General features: G+C 46.9%; 1 protein-coding gene across 2 annotated transcripts in view; it reads left to right on the forward strand.

Moving 5' to 3' along the window:
- The window catches only part of NOTCH1 (notch receptor 1), a 90,873-nt gene that overhangs the window by 49,445 nt on the left and 19,233 nt on the right, over nucleotides 1-22,195 (forward strand). Inside the window, exons 10-20 of one of the 2 annotated variants that reach the window (XM_033137701.1) lie at nucleotides 933-1,046; nucleotides 4,735-4,968; nucleotides 6,086-6,196; nucleotides 6,412-6,604; nucleotides 8,653-8,798; nucleotides 10,424-10,537; nucleotides 12,508-12,627; nucleotides 15,389-15,541; nucleotides 16,528-16,756; nucleotides 21,026-21,227; nucleotides 21,995-22,148. In XM_033137701.1, coding sequence (XP_032993592.1) covers nucleotides 933-1,046; nucleotides 4,735-4,968; nucleotides 6,086-6,196; nucleotides 6,412-6,604; nucleotides 8,653-8,798; nucleotides 10,424-10,537; nucleotides 12,508-12,627; nucleotides 15,389-15,541; nucleotides 16,528-16,756; nucleotides 21,026-21,227; nucleotides 21,995-22,148 — 1,770 coding nt within the window. The remainder of the gene's footprint in view (nucleotides 1-932; nucleotides 1,047-4,734; nucleotides 4,969-6,085; nucleotides 6,197-6,411; nucleotides 6,605-8,652; nucleotides 8,799-10,423; nucleotides 10,538-12,507; nucleotides 12,628-15,388; nucleotides 15,542-16,527; nucleotides 16,757-21,025; nucleotides 21,228-21,994; nucleotides 22,149-22,195) is intronic. The other variant, XM_033137702.1, reaches the window with a different exon arrangement.

Below are 22,195 nucleotides of genomic sequence, written 5' to 3' on the forward strand. Positions count from 1 at the left end.
AGTGCCCATCTGTCAGTTTGCATTTTCACATTTCTGGACATTTTTTAAGGGATTGAGGATGGGGGGGGGGATGCAGCTTTACCCTCCAGTTTGTGGGAAATCACAAGAGTTAACGTAATTGTCTGCTCTGAACTGGGTCCCCCCGCCCCACTTTGGGGCTGAGGATGTTTGTGGGAAGGCAGCTGTGAAGTGTATAATGACAGCCTATTCATCAAGATATTTCACAGAAAAGGTTTTTTGGCTTTTATTCCCAACTCCTCTGACTGTCCCTTGGGTACTCCTTTTTTTAAAATAAAAGTGACTGGGAAATTCAAGCAGGGTGTCTGGACTGCATCCTGACCAGATAAAGATGTGCACAAAGGGGTTGTCGCCAGCTAAGCCCTACTGAAGAGTAGAACCATTGAAAACTGAAGTTAGGAATGCTTGTAATTTCCAATAGGTCTAACTTGAGTAGAATTAAAATTGAACTTAAGAAGGGCCTGGCTGCTGGATCAGGCCACTGGTGCCCCTGTATGCCAGCATCCTGTTCTCACTTGTGGTCCACCAGATGCCCATATGGGAAGCCTGCAAGCAGGATCTAAGCACATGGTTTCCAGCATCTAGCTCAGTATTGTGCCAACTGACAGGCAGCAACAACACTCCAGTGGTTTCATGCAACCAGGGACTGAACCTGGGACCTTCTGCATGCAAAGCAGTGACTCTGTCACTAAGCCACAGCCCTTCTCCTAAAGCCCCTGCAGTTTCCCTTTCTGGTCACCTAGAGGAATGCCTTACTTTCCACAGGTGACTGGGCAAGAAGAGGCTTCTCACCTGTGGAAGAGGTGGGAGCCATATTTGTTCCTTATGAGCAAGGGAGAGGAGGAGGGTGCAAGGGTCTCGGCCATCCTGAAGTCGGTGCTCAGGTCAAGCTCAGCCTCTTTCTTTCCCTGCAGGTTTCAATGGCCACCTGTGCCAGTATGACATTGACGAGTGTGCCAGCACCCCATGCAAGAATGGTGCCAAGTGTGTTGATGGCCCCAATGCCTACACCTGTGAATGCACTGAAGGTAAGCAGGGTTGGGGGTGTGGGGTCTCTGACCTCTTCTAGAGGGCAGGGATTCTGGTACAGGGGGCAGGCCACTGCGGAAATAATGTATTTCATTGCGCGCAAATGGATTTGATTTATTAGACTTTTATATTGCTTTGTGCTAAAAGAAAGTCTCTAATGTGCTTTAGCATATATTTCGTAACATGCTTTGATTGAAAACAAAACCCTTCTGCGTAGCACAAAAATGCTTAAAACAAATTATCAATAAGAATAAACAACAATAATTTAAGAACTTTTTAAAAGGTTAAAAACACAATGAACTAAAGCTTGCATTAACTTTCTAAATACCTGTCTAAACAAAAATGTTTTTAACAGGTGCCAGAAAGAGTACAGTGAAGGTGGTTGCCTGATGGCACTAGGCAGGGAGTTCCAAAGTGAACTGCAAACTAATGCAAAATAGCATAACATAGTAGAGAATGTTACTCAAATGTTGGAACAAGTAAGAATCGTAAAACAAAACCCACACACCGTAAAGCATGGACTGAACATTGTTAACAACAGTGTCATTAAAATTGCCCATATCCCCAGGAGAATAAGGGCTTTTACTGGAGGAGGGCTACCTGGAGATTCCGGGGGCTGTATACCACAGAGCTCCGACCCTTCCCCTAAAAGTAAAGTAAGATTCTAGTCCTCATAGTTCTGAAGAAAGGGCTGAGTTAAATAGTGTCGTTGGGGGTGTCATATACTGAGACTGGCCCTTGGTGTATCTAATTCATTACTGTTTGCACTGAGTAGTGCCTAATTTTTCTTTTTCTGCATTTCATCAGACATGAGCCTAACACACACTTTGCTCGTAAAGCCAAGCTACTGCCTGTGTGTGTTTTAATAAAAACCCTCAGTCCTTCTTCTGTGCCTCTGACAGTAGCCTGAGAGGCAGCAGTTTACCAGCCTTCTACTGATGCCATTGTTCCCTCTAGCTCAGTCTACACTGGCTGGCAGCAATGGCACTCCAGAGTTTTCAGGCAGGAGATGATTCCAGCCATAGCTTGAGATATATGTGGGGATTGAGCCCAGGCGCCTTTTGCATGCCAAGCAGATACCACTATGACACTTCCTCAGATGTTTCTGAAAGGCCTAGAGGGGTCTCAGTTCGGCTTGCAACCTAGAAATGCTTTCAGGAGGGGAGGAGCAGCAGCCCTGATTCTTGACGGGTGCAATGCCAGGTTTCCCTGGCACCAACAACTGGCGGCACCCCCCCCCATATTTGGACTCTGCTTCCATTTCCTCCCCCTCTCTCCCCCACTCCTCGTGAGTTTTGCTCTGTGCAGCACCTGACACAATGGAGGCAGGGCCCCCCCTCACCTTGGCTGAAAGCCAAACATTCCTGGGGAAGGGGGTGTTGTGTGCCAGCCGTTGGGGTCCTTGCCTCTGGTCTCCTTCCTTCTTGGGCCCCTCGTCTCCCCGCAAAGGAGAAAGCGGGGACAGAGCAATACAAAAAAACAAAACAAAAAACAGGCCATTTCCAAACCCCTCACACACACATACACACACACAGGGTTTTTTTTGGGGGGGGGAGTGGGTAGCAGGGGCCGTGCACACTCGACGAGTGAAACTCAAGTAGGTTTGGGGACAAAGCCGACGCCATGAGCCGGCAGCAGTGAACAGAGGTGCTTTTGTGGGGGTCCTCCCGCTAAAAATCTTCCAGCTGAACAGTCTCTAATGAGCATCTTGGTCTCGCTGATGAAAAGCTGAGATGTGGATTTCGTTGATGGGGGAGGCCTGTGGGGAGGGGGGGAACAGTCAAAGCCTGACTTTGTCTTCCTTCCAACCCCCCTCTTCCCCCCCCCCCACTCCAGGCTTTTGTCCTCCTCCCTCCTCTGTCTCCCGGCACTTCTCAGTTGCTATTATCCCTCCATACAGGCAGCCGTACATGCAGCCGTTTGTCCCAACTGAACCCACACACACACACACACACACACACACACACACACACACCCTTTTGCACCTCCCCCTCCCCTCCTGGTCCTGCCCTTTTGGATTCCATGGCCAGCCTCTCTGAGCTGCATGCAGACAAAGTGGGGGAAGAGGCTGCCTCTGGCCTCCTGCGAAAGACAGGAAGAAAGGGGTAGTCTGTGCAAGGGGAGCCATTGTGCACTCCCAGGGACAAAGCCAGGCTCTCTTTGCATTCAGTTGGGAGGCAGTAGAGAGGGGGGTGGGGGTCCTTCTCCTTCCAATAGCTAGGGAACCTCCCCTCCAAATCCTCCTGCCACGCGCTGTCTTCCCTTTGCAGCCAGGGTCCCCCTATCCATGTCTTGGCCACACCGACTGGCAAAGGGGTTGTTAGCTGCTGGGCTCAAGGGCACTTGGTGTGTGTTTGGTTCAGCTTCTGGGCCCCAGGCTCTCTGTGGGGGCTTCTCCGGGAACTCATCTGTATAGGAAGCTGCCCTATGCTAAGTCAGACCATTACATAGGAAGATAAAGTAAGCCTCTTGGATCTGGCAATCTAGCATGCTGTTTGCAGAGTGGCCAACCACAGTGGTCCACAATCAGGACCTGAGCACAAGAGCAACTCTCCCTTCCTGTGGTTTCCAGCAAATGGAATTCAGAAGCATTGCTGCCTCTGACCGTGGAGGCAGGGTGAAGCCATCGTGACTAGTAGCCGCTGATAAACCTCTTCCTCTTCCTTCTCCATGAATCTGTCCAATCCTCTTTTAAAACCATCTAGTTTGGTGGCTGTCACTGCCTCCTGCAGGGGTGAGTTCTGTAGTTTGACTGGCCTCCACTTCCTGCACCAGTCGCTGATTCCAAACCAGCTTCAAGGTCACAGCAATGAGAAGAGCCACCTATGTGTCCTGTAAGGACTGGTCATACTGGTGTTCTGTGATCAGGCTCCCTCTTAGAGAGAGGAGGCTCAGAAGGTGGCCACAAGAGTCTTTTTGGCTGTGCCCCACCAACCTCTGGAATGCTTTCTCAAGCGAAACCCACCTGCTGCAGACATTGACATCTTTTCAATGTCTAGTTAAGACTTTCCTCTCCCTGCCCCCTGCCCAGTTGATGGAATTTGAAAAGTTTTTTTTAAAAAGTTTTGAAAAGTTTTAAAACTTAATTGCAAGTTGCCTATGGGTTGCCCTGTGTTGGTATTTGTTGTTTATTAAGCTTACAGGTTTTTGGTTTTTTTAACAAAAAATAACTCAAAGCAACTTATAAGGAAATAGCACACACATTAAAACCAGCAGAAAGGTAGACTCTTAAGTGCAAACGTGTTTCATATCTGGACCTCACAACTCTGGGGTTTAATTTTAATGCACAAATGGACAACATGTCCAAGAGAGTCAAACTAACAATCAAGCCACTACTGTTCAATCAACCTGGTGTAGTTCTGCGATATATATGCAACATCAATAGAACATGGTTATAGGCCTCTGAGGACACCTGACAACTTGTGGAATGGTACATTTGTTTAAAAACTGAAATCTTTGAAGTTAATTGTAATTAAATGGACATTTTGTGCTTCTGCAGGATGAAGGTGGCATGCTTTAGTATTCATTGTTGCTATAAATAAGTGAAAACAATAACATATTTGGGGGAGAACCCATTATAAAACAAAACAGAGAAAGATCTGTGTTGGGGTGACTAACTCCCAATTTATTGATTGATTGACTGACGGACTGATTGTCATGACCTGCTTGGTGTTGCCTCCTCCTCAGGCTTTTCTGGTCCCCATTGTGAGACTGACATTAACGAGTGTGACCCAGACCCTTGCCACTATGGGACCTGCCAAGATGGTATTGCCACCTTCACCTGCCTCTGCCAGCCAGGCTACATGGGGCGTCTCTGTGACATGAACATCAACGAGTGCCAGAGCCAGCCTTGCAAGAATGGGGGCACCTGCCAGGATCGGAACAATGCTTACAATTGCCTCTGCCTCAAAGGGACGACAGGTAAGAGCTCCTAGGGGGTGTTCACTGCAGCAGCCTTTTTGTAAAAAAATAAAATAAAATCCCAAGAGATGCTCAGGGAAGGCGAAGGCTCAGGACAGACAAAGGAAAGTACTTCTGCACTCAGCACATAGATTAGCTATATGGGAATCGCTCCCATTTTTACAAGGGCCACATCATCTCCATTCTGTACTTGCAAGGAATTGATCCGGCAGCACGGCTGCACCTCATGCCTACTTGGGGATGTCCCAGTGAGAATCTCACAAGCAGGAAATAAGAGCATAAGAAGAGCCTGCAGGATCAGGCCAAAGGGTGCTCATCTAGTCCAGTGTCCTGTTCTTAAAGTGACTAGCAAGGAGGACAAGAGCCCCCCCCCCACCAGTGGTTTCCAGCAACTGGTATTCAAAAGCATTGCTGCCTCCCAACTGTGGAGGCAGAACAGTCTTTATGGCTAGTGACCATCAATAGCCCTCTCCTCCTCCATGAATTTAACTACTGTAATCCTCTTTTAAAGCTGTGCAAGTTGATGGGCATCACTGCCTTCATTGGGAGCGAGTTCCACTGATGATGGAAAAAGTCCTTTCTTTTATCTGTTCCAAATCTTCCATCATTCAGCTCCATTGGATGCCCACAGAGTTCCAGCATAACGAGAGAGGGAGAAAAGCTTTTCTCTATTCACTTTCTCCATGCCATGTGTAATTTTGCAAATTTCTACCATGCCCCCTCTTGCCTTTTCTTTAAACTGAAAAGTCTCAAATGCTGCAGCCTTCCTCAGGTGAGAGGCTCAATCAGCCACTTGTTGCTGTTGTATCCAGCTTGGGTTCCCCATCGTTCAGCCAGGACACTTGAGATCCAGCTCCAAGGATCTCATTGTGTGGTTAAGGGAATCAGGCAGAAGGCCTTCTCAGCAGCCATGCCCACCCAATGGAACGCCCTCCCAGCGGATGTCAAGGAGATAAATACCTGACTTTTAGAAGACATATGAAGGAAGCCCTGTATAGGGAAGTTTTTAATGTTTTACTGTGTTTGCTGTTTTAATCTGTTGGAAGCCATCCAGAGTGGCTGGGCCAACCCAGTCAGATGGATGTCATATAAATAAATTCTTATTCTTATTCTTAAGGGCCCAATTGCGAGGTCAACCTGGATGACTGCGCCAGCAATCCATGTGACTATGGCAAATGCATTGACAAAATCAATAGCTACGAGTGCACCTGTGAGCCTGGATATGCAGGTGAGGACGGGGGAATGGATAGGAGCAGCATGGGATCATAGAACCATAGAATTGTGGAGTTGAAAGGGACCTAAACCAACAATGGTTGCGTTACAGTGCAATGCAGAGAAGCCATTCTTGTACTGTATTGGGTTTTCTTTATGGCTATGGTGATTGGTTCTGGGTTGTGACACTGGGCCAGCCTCTGACCTCTTTCTCTTACCCAAACCTCACAGGGAGGATGTGCAACATCAACATTGATGAATGTGCCAGTAACCCTTGCCACAACGGAGGCACCTGCAGGGATGGCATCAACGGCTTCGTTTGCGTCTGCCCGGAGGGCTACCATGATCCCATGTGCCTCTCGGAAGTCAATGAGTGCAACAGCAACCCCTGCATTCACGGGAAATGCAATGATGGCCTGAATGGGTAAGCTTCTGGGGAGGTGGCTCTGGGGCTTTCTGCCTGGCATGGAAGAGTTCCCTCTGCTGTCTCACATGGTCAGATGCAGCCCTTGCCAAGCTGAGAGTAGAGCAAGGTGAGAGGTTCTGGGATCACTTCCCAGACAGGCATCTCCTAGGTTCATATAGTCACTTGGTTGGGCACCATGACAACAGGATCATCATCAATAATTATCTATTGCTTTATATGAAAAAACCCCATTTAAGCAGTTTCTATATAACACAGTAAGACAATTTTTAAAAAGAGAAAGAGAAATGTATCTACAACATTAAAAACCAAAAATATAAAGGAATACATCATGGAAGCTACAAAATGTCACTGAGCAGAAGGCGAAATCTAAGAAATTGTACCAAGCGTTTTGGTTACAGAAGGAAATTTCTGATCGCTATCCTGCACATAATGATAGACAGTGGTTTAGAAGCTCCTTGTTGCAATTCCAACATGCTTTTAGTGTGGTCATCCAAGCAAAGAAATCAGATTCTTAAACGTGGTGATTTAATACTCCTGCTAAGTGACTTGAAACCAGACATTGGGCAACTGGTATCACTGCATGAAGCCCATGCATCGCATCAAGAATTTGCTGCACAGTGAAGGAGTTACTAAGACTCTTGCTAAATGACTATCAGATGTTGAAAAGCTGGCATCCCTGCATCAAGTTCCATCAATTTTGTTGAATTAATTAAACTCAATAGTTTTAATTGGATTTTGAATAAATGTGCAATTAATCGTTACTGTTTTGAATTTTATTGTGCTGTTACTTCCCTTAGTGAGTTGTGAAAACCACTCTTCTGAATAATGCTTTTTATGGGTTAGGGGGCCATGGGGATAAGTTGATGGAGCCAAGGGCACGGTGGCCAAACAGAATTTTGGGAACCATTGCTCTGTCTAGGGACGGTCTACCTCTGAATAACCGTTGATGGGGAACAACAACTGGAGAGTGTTCTTGTGCTCAAGTCCTATTGAAGCATCTGGTTGGCCACCATGAGAACAGGATGCTGGGCTAGATGGTCCACTGGCCTGATCCATCAGGTTCTTCTAATGTCCTTTGAACCTGCTCTGAATCATTATTGGTTTGCATTATCAAGCATCCGTAAGAGACATGGTCTTCCTGTGACTGCATGGAATCTATGGGGTCAGAGGAAAGTTGACCCAAATGCCAATTTCTAGAAATCACAAGTGGGGCTGTTGCACTCAAGTCCTGCTTGTGGGTTACCAAATAGTGGCATCTGGTTGGCCAAGTGTGGGAACAAGATGGCTGGACTAGATGGGCCATTGGCCTGACCAAATAGGCTCTTCTTATGTTCCTATGGCAGCCGCCATACACCAAGGAAAAGAGAGTCCAGAGAGGTTTCGGAAAGTGTCCCAGCTTAGTAGAACAGCAGATGTTTCCCAGGCAGAAAGTCCAATAGGGCTGGGACTGTCCACTGCCTGAAACTCTGGGGAGCCACTGCCAGCCAGTGTAGAGAATGCTAAGGTAGATGGGCCAAGAGTTTGGCAGCTTCCTGTCTTTGTTAGTCAGTTTGATGTCAGTTGCTAAGAATCACAAGCTGGGAGGTGGCTAATACATTCAGATCCTCCTTTTGTGGGCTTCTGTGAGAAGATGATGCTGGACCAGATGTGGCCTCCTTGGGCCTGATCCAGCTGTTGCAGGACCCTTCTGAGGTTCCTAGAACTGTATACATGCACAATGTCAGAAAGGAACAGGGCACCCAGGGGTGGCAGGATGGCAGCCGCTTTGAGCAGCAGACATTTGGAACCAAAGATTACAAGATGGATTACAAGATGGGTCTCGGTTGGGGGGTGGCTGCTGTGGGCACACAGTCTGCACCAGCCCTTTCAATTGCCAACTTGGTGCCCGCCAGATTCTTTGGACCACAATTCACCCATCAGAAGCAGGAGTTGTGTCATCCAAAATATCTGGAAGCCTCCATGTTGGTCCATGCACATGCTCCATGCACATGCTCCATGCACATGCTCAGGGTGGGGCTCATGCGCGTTCTGCTTCTTAACGACAGCTACAGGTGTGATTGTGACCCAGGCTGGAGTGGGACAAACTGCGACATCAACAACAACGAGTGTGAATCCAACCCTTGTATGAATGGTGGCACCTGTAAAGATATGACCAGCGGCTACATCTGTACCTGCCAGGAGGGCTTCAGCGGTAAGAGGTCTGGGGAGAGCGGACAGGGAGTGCTTGCCCTACCTTGAGCACACCATGAAGTGTGACTAGCCAATGGTGTAACAGGTAGTGTCATTCTACACTCCAGTCAGTGGAGTGTATAGCTGGGTGGAGCTTCCTGGTCACTGTTCTTGTTCTTTTTTGAGAGAAACTATCGAAACTGTATTAAAAACCAGGAAAAATAAGAGAAAACAAACCAGAGGGAAGGGGAACTTCGATTAAAAGGAAGGATGGGGTTTCTTCAGGGGGCGTCGGAGGCTGTATAAAATGAGGCTGGGGGCCACAGGTTGACCACTTCCAGGTGCTCCGAAGTTTGTAGCCAGTGCTAGTCCTGCTCTAGAGTAAACCCACTGAAATGAATGAGCCTGAGTTAGTCATGGTTATTAATTTCAATGGGTCTGAGAAGGACTAGGGCCTTCACCTCTAAGATCCCAAGTTGGGTCACAACAATTTAAAATACAACATTAAAAGCAGTTTAAACAAATTGCCTTAAATGGCTTGGCGCCACAATACCTCAAGGACCGCTTCTCCCCTTATAATCCACCCCAGACTCTTTGTTCATCGAGCCCCTTCGCCGTGTGCTGCCTCCATGTGAGGTCCAGAGGGTGTCAGCACAAGAATGGGCCTTCTCCGTCATGGCTCCCCATTTGTGGAATCCTCACCCCTGGGAGGTTTTGCTGGCACCATCATCATATATCTTTAAGGTGCCAGGTGAAAATGCTGCTCTTCAACCAGGCTTTTGGCTGATTAATATTCTACAGCCTTTTAAATGTTTCTGTGGGACGGGGGATGGGTATTGTTTTGCTGTTTTGTTTTACTTATTGTTTTTATCTTGCATTTTATTCATTGAACCACCCTGAGATCTTATGATGAAGGCCGGTATATCAGTCAATCAAATAAATAAATAAATGAATAAAATTGCAGGTCATAAGAATAGGGAGGATCCTAAACATATGCCTCTCAGGTGTGTCAAAGACCAGAGTGTGGAAGATCTGTCATCAGCATGCCTGCTGAAAACCTTTCTATTCCTCCAGACCTATGCAGACAATTAAGAGTACATCCCCACATTGGGCTATGGATGTTTGCTTTAATTTATTTTTTATTTTTAACTAGTTTCAAACTTTTTATGATTTTATTATTTGGGTTTATGTTTTTATGCTGTTTAAAACCACTGTAATCTATTTTTAGATACAGCGGCATAAAAAAAATACTTTCATAAATAAAAGCTGTACGGTGAAGGTGCCAGGCACACCTGCGTTGAGGGGAAGTCTCACAGCATAGGGGCTGCCACAGAGAAGGCTCTCTCCCAGACACCACCCTCATTAACTTATATGGCAGTGGGAACTACCAAGAGGGCTCCCTTTGCCAACCCAAGACCCAAGGAGGGTCTGAAGGGAAGGAGGCTGCCTCTCGGGTATTTGGGACTTAAGTTGTTTGGGGCTTCAAATACTAATGTGAGCACCTTGAATTGGGCCTGAAAATGGACTGGCAACCAGTTAAAGGCTTTAGGGAGGCTGGCTTGGGAAGGATCCCAACCCAGGAGTCATGGAGAGAGGAGGCAAGCTTTGGCAGGTTGACCATGCATGTGGGCCTCTCGATCTTCCTAGGTCCCAACTGCCAGACCAACATCAACGAATGCGCCTCTAACCCATGCCTGAACCAAGGGACCTGTATTGATGACGTGGCCCGTTACCAGTGCAACTGTCTTCCACCCTACACCGGTAAGTGAACAAACCCTGGATCAAAAACCTGTAGCCATGGGAGCACAGGAAGCTGCTTTCTGCTGTGTCGGGCCCATTGGTCCATCTTGCTCTACACTGACTAGCAGCAGCACCTCTCCAGGCAGAGAGTCTTAGCCCTGTCTGGAGATGGTGAACCTTGGGCCTTCTGTATGCAAAGCATCCATTGCATGCTGCTGAGATATTGCTTTCCCACTTAAATATAAAATAAGGTCCTGGTCCTTATGGTTCTGAATAAAGGGCTGGTTTAATGAGAAGCATAGAAAGCTTCCCATAGTTTTCTGGGAAGAGAGATTGATTATTAAACCACTCTGGGAATTGTAGCTCGGGGGGGGGAGCAACTAGAGGTCTCTCAGACCCCTTAGCATGCTGCTGTTTCCAGGATTCTTTGTGGGAAGCCATGACTGTTAAAAGTGGCATGGTACTGCTTTAAATGTATCTTACAGGTGTGTCCTCCCGCCAAGAACCTTGTAATTTACTGCACACAAAGCTACAGTTCCCAGAATGCTTTTTTTTTTAGGGGGGGGGGGTGTCATAACTGTTTAAAGTGGCATGGTGCTGCTTTAAACATGGGGGCAGGTGTGACCTTAGCTTTTGTGCAAATCCAGCAGAAGCACCTATGTCAAGGTTGTCTGAAGGGCTGTTTGCTCCTGTTTTCTGCCCTGAAAACAAAACCAGCTGGAGGAGTTTTCTAAACATAGGATTCTTCCTCCGGCTTATCATTTTCACATGCTCCTGAGTTGGGAGGGGGGAGGTCATCTTTGGATTGCTGGAAGAGGAGGGGCTCCTTTCCTACACTCACATTTTGCAGCACCTTGTTCTGTGGGAAAGCCTATGTGAACCACTTTCCACTTAAAAAAAAAAAAATTACTGCAAAAAGACTTTTCGCTCATGCCCCTGGATGCTTTCTTTTGGAATGATGGAGGCCTCTCTCGCATCACCTGCATAGGGAGGTCCATCAGCTTTGTAAGGGCAGGGATTTTCTGCTGAGTTGAGTCCTCTCTGCCCCGTTTCCTGCTTCACAAAACAGCAGCATCCTGCACACAATTAGAGGAAGCCATGACTCCTTTCCTGCCTTGGCCGGTTGCTGTGGAAACAATCCAGAGAAAAATGGGGTAGTCAAAGGCCCCCTTCTGGAAAACAGCAAAAGGGTCCTTGGATGGTAAGGGCCTGACAAGGGAGATAACGTAAAATGTGGGGAATATTGGCTTCGTAAACAGGAAGACAATGGGACAGAGGTGGGCAGGAGAGAAAACATGAGTTAAGCTGAACTCGCACACCCCACACAAATAGTGTTCCCTTATTGGGGTTGCCCTGACAGCATGCAGAAGCATGTGAAATTTGGGAACGTACCTTTCCAAAACACCCCTTCACAAGGGATAAGAAATAGGTTTCTTCCCCGGGAAGAAAATTTCTTGGAAAATCTCTCAAGGTTTCCAGCAAGACCCTGAAGACCCACAGGCCAAAGGGCACAGAAAAGTTTGTAGGAATGTGTGTTATTTTGCACAGCATGTTGCTTCTCCATGCACATAAAGATCAGCCCAAGTCTTATTGGGCACCATGAGAAAAACAGCATGTCCGCAACATTTTCAGGGCGAGTACCGGACCAAGAGAATGTAAGGGGCTTCCTTCTGCTGAGCAAAGACCATTGGTCTGTCTAGCTCAGGACTGTCTACATTGGCTGGCAGCAGCCCCCCCCCCCCAGCACAAGTAGGGACATAGGAAGGTGCCTTATGCTGAGTTGTTGGTCTGTCTAGCTCAGGTTTGTCCATTTGACTGGCAGCAGTGATACTACAGGGTTTCAGGTGGGGAACATTCCCAGCCTACCTGGCGACGCTGGCAGGAAATGAAACTGGGACCTCCTGCATGCAAAGCAGATACCCTGCCTGTTAACCTGCTATGGCTAACCAAATGTGTGGACTCCCCTCAACTTTGATGTATTTATACTCCAGGGCCGACCTGTCGGGATGTCCTGGCTCCATGTGCAGACGGTCCCTGCAAGAACGGTGGCAAGTGCAGAGAATCTGAAGATTTTGAGAGCTTCTCTTGCGCATGCCCTCCAGGCTGGCAAGGTGAGTGCTTGGTTCCCATTCCATGGTCTCCAGAGGTGCCCGCATGCACTTATGCGGTGGTGGTGGTGACTGCTTCATTCACTGCAACAGAATACAGGGGTGACCTCCAGTTCGGACAGCTTTAGAAAGGGGTTCGGTGAATTCATGGAGGAGGAGGAGGAGGATGCCAATGACTGCCAGTCACAATGGCTATGTAACTGCCTCCACTGTAGGAGGAAGTAAATGCCTCTGAAGTTGCTGGGAATCACGAGTGGGGAGAGTTGCTGCTGTGGCGCTCAGGCGCTGCTTGCGGGCTTCTCATTGGGGCATTTGGTTAGCAGTTGTGAGGACAGGATGCTGAGCTAGACAGGCCCCTTTTGGCCCAATCCGGCAGATCACTTGTGAATGGCTTTAAATGTGGATTAGACAAATCAATGGAGGAGAAGACAATCAAAGGCTGCTAGCCGCAATGGCTATGCTCTGCCTCAGTGGTTGGAGGCAGCAATGCTTCTGGACACCAGAAGCTGGAAACCAGAGGTAGTGGGGTTGCTGTTGTGCTCGAATCCTGCTGGTGGATTTTTCATGATGGACATATGGTTTGCCACTGTGATAACAGGAGGCTGGTCTCTGGCAGGATACAGCAGCCAGAACATTCAGACTTAATAGACTGAGCCTTCTATTTCTTATAAACTATTGGTTGTATCCAAGTAAGTCCTCAGAGTAGATGTGCTGAAATCAGTGGACCTAAGTTAGTCATGGTCTGGGGCCTGTCACTGCCTTTTAGCCTAGCCTACCTCACAGGGTTGTTCTGAGGATGAAACTGGGTAGGAGGAAAACCATGTACACCACCTTGAGCTCCTTGGGAGGAAAAGGTGGGACATATATGTAATAAATAAATGAGATTAAAATAACATCTGTTTTCATTAACTTTAGGGGATATACTCTTGAGTAAGACCACTATTAGATGCAACCATACAGTATATTGTTGGTTTTGTTGTTTATTTTATTTTTTAAACTTGGACCAATGCAAAGTATGTTCTGCTGTGTGCAGGTGGTGAAATAACTTTTTGAGAGTCTCCCAGGTCTCAGATATTGTTAATTTCCCTCTCCTCCCCCACCCAATTCCATCAACACTGAGATTGAGAAAAAGAGAGTGTTGTATCTCGGCTCTAAATAATAAAGATACCCTGAACAGGCCCCAGATAAACCCCACCCCCTAAAAAACCCACCTCCCTCACTCTTTTTCTCCCTGCCTCTGTCTCTCTAGTGGCAGATTACTTGATTTATTGCCTGAAGCGACAACCGCTAAATAGGTCTTGGTTCGCCTAGGATGCACCTGCCTTCCTGCAGCCCCTTGCTCTGTGGTTAGCTGTTTATCTTCTCCCTTTGCTCTCTATCCCTCCTTTCTTGCTCCTGTTGCCTTTCTGGGCTCATTTACAACGAGCCTCTTCTCTCTTCTCTTCTCTTCTCCAAGGACATCAATGATTATATTTGGTGCTAGTCTCAATTGTTTTGCATGTTGTCAGTGAGCTGATCCCAAAATGACAGGCCTTCATTTGGAATCCCTAGACAGCCCCAGGACAGGCAGGAAACTCAGCCTGAAAGTCTGTCTTAAGGGGGTACACTTCCTCTCTCCCCTTTCCAGCACCTGTTTCTTCTGCTGATTTTTTTCAACCGTGGTTTACCATTACACCACAAACCATGGTTAGCACTGGGGAGCCTGTGCTATGTCTGCGCCAGGCAGATATTAAGAACATAAAAAGAGCCTGTTTGGTCAGGCCATTAGTCCAGCTTCCTGTTGCCACAGGGGCCGACCTGATGGTCCAATGGGAAGCCCACAAGCAGGACATGAGTGCAACAGCAGGAACTCTTCCCACTTGCAATTTCCAGCAACTGATATTCAGTAGCATTGCTGCCTCCAACTATGGAGGAAGAGCACAACCATTGTGGCTAGCAGCCATTGATGGCCTTCTCCATGAATTTGTCCAATCCTCTTTTAAAGCCATCTTAGGTTGGTGGCCATTATTGCCACCATTAAACTATACACTGTGTGAAGAAGGGCTTTCTTTTATCCATCCTGAATCTTCAAACACTCAAGCTTCATTGGATGTCCATGTGTTCTAGTGTCCTGAGAAAGGGAGAAAAGCTTTTCTCTGCCCACTTTCTTCATTTGATAAACTTCTGTCTTGTCACCTCTTCCCCACCTTTTTTTGCAAACTAAAAAGCCCCCAAATGCTGCAAGCTTTCTTAATAGAGGAGTCGCTCCATCCCCTTGATCGTTTTGTTTATTTAATTTGTACGCTATTAATCTTAAGCTTCATTCAGTATCTCAGAAAGGCACCTATATTGTGATGAGTGATGAAGATTTCTTTCTTAGTTTATGGTGCTTCGTTCAACAGAACTGGCACTGTTACTGTTGCCACATAATACCCTTTCCAAATTTGTATGAGCTCCCACCTTTCACTATGGCAGCACCTACACTTTGGAACTCCTTGCTTATTGACGTCAGGCAGGCACTTTCACTTCTTTTGCTTCCTGCCAAAACCATTTTGTTTAGGCCAGCCTGTCCAGATGTTCAGGAAATCGGTGCAAGTTTTAATCTGTTTTTAGTCTGTTGCTGTTTTCAATTTTTGTATGTCTTAAAATATTGCTAATTTTCTTAGTGGCAATTTTATTGTTTAATCTTCGTAAACCTCGTTTGAGATTTTTTTTTTAAGCAATCAAACTCTATAAATTTTATGAAATATGTAAAAATAAATATCTGTTCAAATTGCCTTCTCAGGGCAAACCTGTGAGATCGACATCAATGAATGCGTGAAGAGCCCTTGCCGGAATGGTGCCGCATGTCAGAATACGAATGGTAGCTACTGGTGTGTCTGCAAACCTGGGTTCACAGGCAGCACCTGCGAGACGGACGTTGATGACTGCCAGCCTAGTAAGAGCCTCAAGGAGGCTGGGGAGTGGGTTGCCCTAGGAGACCTGGACCCCATCTGCACTATATATTGAAAGCACTTCTGCACATCACTTTAAACAGTCAAGATTTCCCCCAAAGAATCCAGGGAGCTGTAGTTTATTAAGGAGTGCTGAGAGTTGTTAAGAGGACCCCTCTATTCCTTTCCAGAGTTACAATTTCCCAGAGCTCCCTGGGAAGGATTGATTGGAACAGAAAAGAACAGGATGCTGGACTTGATGGGCCATTTAGCCAGATCCTGCGTGCTCTTCTGGTGTTCTTAACATAAGGAAAGGGAGGTCTTGTGAAAATTCATTGACATACTGGGATTGTTCTCAAATATAAATATTCTGGAAACTCATTCAGGCTAATAAGATATATGCTATGTTAGGGTATCATATACCCTTCGAACATAAAATATTTCAGCTTGGTTAATGTAAAAGATGTTCTTCTGGAAAATGATCAAGAAATAGGGTTTAACCTTTAAACTGCTGCTAAGATTGTAATAGCTTAAAATTGGGGTTGGGGTGGAGAAGCCTATCTCCTGCTATGTCTGAAAGAACTGAGAACATTTGTTCCGCAGTAACTATGATTATGCTAACTTGCTACAAAAGGATACATATAAACGAGAAAAACAGGTTTCGTGGGAAAATGGGCATTTCTTGTAATGTTTTGGAACACTGTTCAGTGATAATGTTCAGCTGTGTACTGTTTGCAACCATCTGCAATGGTGTTTCTGTAAGCTCTTTATCTTTGCTTTATTTTGTTTATTATTAACTAGATAAACAAATAACAGGGCGCTGAGTTATCAAAGGCTGGGGTGAATTGTTGTGCGTTCAGTTCACACAGAAGGTTTAGGAAAGAATGTGGGAAATTTTGCAGAGGCCAAGGCAGCCTCAAAAAATAAAATTAAAAAAAATCGGCCCCATGGAATGAGAGTCCATCGCTGCCCCTTTCCCCACTACCTCTAGATCCTTGCCACAACGGCGGGTCCTGCTCCGATGGCATCAATGCCTTTTTCTGTGACTGCCTCGCTGGCTTCCGGGGCCCCAAGTGTGAGGAGGACATTGACGAGTGTGCCAGCAACCCTTGCAAGAATGGCGCCAACTGCACGGACTGTGTCAACAGCTACACCTGTACTTGCCCTTCTGGCTTTAGCGGGATCCACTGCGAGCATAACACCCCCGACTGCACAGAAAGGTAATCCAGGAGCCAGAAATAACGTTGGAAGTCATTTTTTTAAACAATGTGCTTGGCTATAGTCATGCTCCTGTGTGTGAGTGGGGATGGTTCATCCCATGAGAACCAACATTCTGCACACCGCAATGTTGGTGTAAATCACACCAATCACTTGCAAATTTTTATTTTGCACAAGTCTATTCTGGTGATAGGCAAGAGGGCTCTGGACCCTAATCAAATGGCCTTAGAATCATAAAGTCGGAAGGGACCCCATGGGTCATCTAGTCCAACCCCCTGCTTTGTAGGAATCTCAACTAAAACATCCATAACAGATGGCAATCCACCCTCTGCTTAAAAACCTCTTAATGAAAGAGAATCCACAACCTCCCAAGATAGTCCGTTCCAATGTCAAACAGCTCTTACTGTTAAGTTCTTCCTTAATCTCCTTTCTTGTAGCTTGAAGCCATTGGTTCAAATCTTGCCCTCCAGAGCAGGAGAAAACAAGCTTGCTCCATCTTCCATGTGACATCCATTTATATATTTGAAGATGGCTATCATATCTCCTCTCAATCTCCTCCCCCCCCCCCAGGCTAAACATATACAGCTACTTCAACTGTTCCTCATTAGGCTTTGATTGCAGAGGCTTTATCATCTTGGTTGCCCTCCTCTGCACATGCTGCAGCTTGCCAACATTCTTCTTAAATTGTGGCACCCAAAACTGGACACAGTATTCCAGATGTTGTCTGATCAAGGCAGAATAAAAAAGGCAATGCCTTTTTCTTTGACTGCCTGGTTGGCTTCCAGGGCTGTTACTTCCCTTGATCTGGAGACTATACTTCTGTTGATGCAGCCTAGAATAGCATTAGCTTTTTTTGCTGCTGCATCACACTGTTGACTCAAGTTCAGCTTGTGGTCCACCAAGACCCATAGATCCATTTCACATGTACTACTAGTAAGCCAGGTGTTCCCTATCTTCTATTTGTGCAGCTAGTTCTTCCTGCCTAAGTACAGTACCTGACATTCATCCTACAACTGTTGGCTACTTGCGTGCACTCTTCCTTTGTGATTTCCTCTTTCTTCCATTTCTTATACATGCCCTTCTTAAATCTCTCTGTAAGCTCCTTATGCAGCCACACCAGTGTTTCTTTAGATACTTCCAACTTACCTTCTTGTTGGAATTTTCTGCATTTGGACCTTGAGTATTCCATTTAATAAACTCCCACCCATCTTGGACTCCCTTCTCTTTGAGTATTTCTGACCATGGGATCTCACCCAGTATCTCCTTAAGCTTTTTGAAATCACCCTTAAGTCCAGAGTGCATGTCTCACTATACGCAGCTTTCCCTTACCTCTGTCATGAAACCCAGGAGGACACTATTACTTTCTCTCAAGTTTCCAAATGCTTCCACTTCTTTGATCAGTTCCTCCCTGTTGGTGAGGACCAGGTCCAAGATAGATGATGCCCTTGTTACTTCTTCCACCTTCTTGGAAATGAAATTGTCAGTGATGCAGTGGAGGAATTTGTTGGACCTTACATTCCTGGCATTGTTTGAGCTCCAACAGATATGGGGTACCTGAAGTCTCCCATTACTACTTTATCTCTCCTTTTTGAATGTTTAGTAATCTGCTCTAGGAAGGCACCATCCAAGTCTTCAGTCTGACTCGGTGGTCTATAGAAAGCCCCCATAGTAAGATCACTGTTGTTTCTCTCCTACAATTTATACCTGTATACTCTCAATATGCTTTTCCATGCTGCAGGTCATTGATTTATTCACAAGTTTGGACATCCTTTACATATAATGCCACTCCTCCTCCCTTCCTGTTTGGTCTATTCCTTTTGAACAGTTTGTGCCCCTCAATTCCTGCATTTCAGTCATGAGTCTCATTCCACCAGGTTTCAGTAATGCTTCCCAGGTCATATTTGCCATCCTGCATTAAAAGCTCCAATTCGTCTTGTTTGTTTCTCATACTCTGCATTTGTGTAGAGACAACTGGAACCATGAATCATTCCCTCCAGCTGCTTCCTTCTTGTAGTACTTTGCCCTTTAGCAGGGCAAGCACCACCTCAATTTCATGTGCACCAATGAAGCTACTATCCCCAGTACTAGGTGTTCTTCTGCACCTGTAATGCTGTTTGCCCTCCCGCTCAGAATCTAGTTGAAAGCTCTCCTGATCAGGTATGCTAGACTCTTACCAAACACATTTTTGCCATCCGCTGTGAGGTGCAATCCATCTCTTGCCAGAAGTCCTTCCTCAAAGAAGCGGAGATGGTGATCCAAGAAGCCAAACCCTTCCTGATGACACTACCTGTACAGCTAGTGGTTTACTTCCAGTATTTTCCTCTTCTCCTGGGCCATGATCTTCAACAGGAAGAAGTGATGAAAAGATAACCTGTGCTCCAAGGCTCTTCATCTTCCTGCTCAGAGTCTCATAGTCCCTTGCTATATGTTGAAGGCTGAGTGTGGCAGAATTGTTTGTACCCACATGAATCAGAAGGAAGGAGTTGTGGTCAGTGGACTTTATAAGACTTGGCAAGTTCTCTGTCACATTGCAAATCTTTGCACCTGGAAGACAGCACACCTCTTGGGACATCCTGTTTCCTTTGAAAACTATTGCCTCTTACCACTTACTACCACCAACAGTCTCTCCCTCCTCTGGGGAGTGGCAGGAATCGTTCTGTACACTGTGCTTTCCAAAGTCGCCTTGGAGTGTTCTAAGGTCTGCAGCTGCTGTTCTTGAGTCCTCCCCCCTCTGTTCTTCGAGCTGATCTGGATATTACTGGAATAGGTTACAAAGGCAGGAACCTTATGGTTCTAGTACTTCCTCCTCCTCCTCCTCTCAACTTGCCTTCTCCAGACTGCAATTCCTTTTCTCCCGAAATCATTTCCTTGGAAGGTAGCAAATGGATTATCAGCATACTCATCCATGATCAGTAGCCTTGGATCTGAAAGGGTTAGATCAAGAATGGAAAAAAAACTCCCAAGTCCATCTCCTCCTGTCTATTCCTCCTCCTGTGGGGGTGACAGGAATCATTATGTGCACAGTACCTTTCACAGCTACCTTGGTGTATTCTGAGTTCCGTAACTGCTGTCCTAATTCTTCTGCCCCAGAATCAGTGTCCTAGGTGAGAGCAGTTCTAATGACACAGCATGGTTCCTGACAGTCCTACTTGTGTGCGTCACGTTCCTCCAGGGGTTGGTCTCTTGCCATGAGCAATCTTCCTCCTCCCTTGGGGCGCCTGTGTTGCTGTTCTGTCACAGTCCACTCAGCTCTATCGCGAAAGTCCGCATCTTGCCCTGTACCTCGAAGTGTGACTATTTGGACCTCAGGTTGTTGGACCTTCTCTTCCAGCAAGCCAACCAGTTTGCATTTGCTACAAGTGTAGCTTTGCAAGTTCTCCTGCAGGAAGACAAACATGGCACAGGTCTTCCTTAACATTAATTTACTTTCATTTATCTTATTGCATTTATATCCCACCTTTCCTCCAAGGAGCTAAAGTTGGGGTACGTGGTAATCCTTCAGCCCATTTTACCCTCCCCAACAACCTTGTGAGATAGGTTAGAGCTGAGAGAAAGTGACTGACCCCAGATCACCCAGTGAGCTTCATGGCGAAGTGGGGCGGGCATTTGAACCCTGATCTCCCAGGTCTGAGTCCAACACTCTAAGCACTACACCATACTGGATCTTTGCTTTGTTGCCCTCTCTAACTTCTGAGATTTCAGCAGACATTGGCTATGGACTAACTTTGCAGCTGTAGAATCATAAAACTCTAGAGTTGAAGGCACCCTGAGGGTCATCTGGTCCAGCCCCCTGCAATACAGGAATCTCAACTAAGCATAGAAGCACCCAAAATGCCATTTTTTTTCACCCCTCCCCTAAAAACTCTTTGTCTGAAAACCTGGACAGCTACTGCTGCTGCCAGTCAGTGTAGGCACTACTGAGCCAAGTAAACCCAATGGTGTGACTAGGTATAAGCAGCTTCCTATGTAATTCAGCCCTTCATTCAAAATCATGAGAGATCTAGAATACTATTTTACATTTTGGGGAAAGGCCACAAAAGGGCCCCGTGGTAGAGCACACACACTGCATGGAAAGAGTCTTAGGTTCAATCCCCAATGACAACTCTGTCAGGCTGGGTAACACTCCCTGTTTGAAACCCTGAAGAGCCATTGCTGGTGGTGGTCAGTGTACTCTGTACTGCACTAGATGGACCCAGCATTCTGGCTTTTGCTATAAGGCAGCTTCCAATGGAGAGCTTTGATGGCACAGCCAGTTTCCTTCTGCCCCTCAGCTCCTGCTTCAATGGGGGCACATGTGTGGACGGCATCAACACCTTCACCTGTGTCTGTCCACCTGGCTTCACGGGAATCTACTGCGAGCATGACATCAACGAGTGTGACTCCAAACCCTGCCTGAATGGTGGCACCTGCCAGGATAGCTACGGGACCTACAAGTGCACTTGCCCCCAGGGCTACACTGGCCTCAGTTGTCAGGTAAGGGGGCCAAGACCCCGCTGGATGCCGAACCAGTATCTGCCTGCAGAGCCTGACCTTGAGTGGGACTTGCCTTTCCCTGTTCATTTGCTTCTGTTGTTTCACATGGGGGCTTGGGGTGGGTGGGCTCACAGAGTGAGGAGCAAATGGCTGAAGTATTGAGGTCAGAGCAGAGAGCCAGCAGCCCTGGTTCGCACACAGCACAAACTCATGGTTTGTTTAGCTTGCCTATGGTTTGTTTGACTGTCTGAACCCCACCTGGCAGACTTAACAGTGGTTCATTTCACCTGGCAACAAACCATGATGTGAAGCCAAGGTACACTGCTGGCTTGAGAATTCTGTGCATTCCCCATCAGCCTTGCTTAACTCTGGTTCTTTGACAACCCCAAAGTCACATGGCAAGAGCAGCTGGGAAAACGAACCAAGCATCGGTGAAACAAACTGTGGCCTTCCTGCTTGTCTGTGAGATGATTTGTGGTTTGCTGAGCCAAACCATGGTTAACACAACAAAACATTGCTTAGCCATGGGAAACCATGTTGCTGCACTACAACTCCTCTCATCAACATCCATGGCTATGCTGGCTGCCAGGAGTTGGAATCCCATGGCACTTGGAAGGGCTGTAGACTCCCCTCTGCCCTGGCATCTTCAGGGCTGTGTCCTTCAACCAGCTGTGCAGGGTTGAACCCACAAAGCCCCCCTCTCTCTACCACCCTACCCTGGCCCTGGTGCTGTTGCACCCGCAAACCTTCTGATTCTTCGCCCCCAGAACCTGGTGCGTTGGTGTGACTCCTCACCCTGCAAGAATGGCGGAAAGTGCTGGCAGACAGACAACCTGTACCGCTGCGAGTGCACCAGTGGCTGGACCGGACTCTACTGCGATGTCCCCAATGTCTCCTGTGAGGTGGCTGCACGGCAGCAAGGTAAGAAGGCCCCATCCTGCTTGCTCCGTTCCCCCTCCTCTGTCTTC

Source organism: Lacerta agilis, chromosome Z (genome assembly GCF_009819535.1).
Source record: "Lacerta agilis isolate rLacAgi1 chromosome Z, rLacAgi1.pri, whole genome shotgun sequence".
Lineage (NCBI taxonomy): Eukaryota > Metazoa > Chordata > Lepidosauria > Squamata > Lacertidae > Lacerta > Lacerta agilis.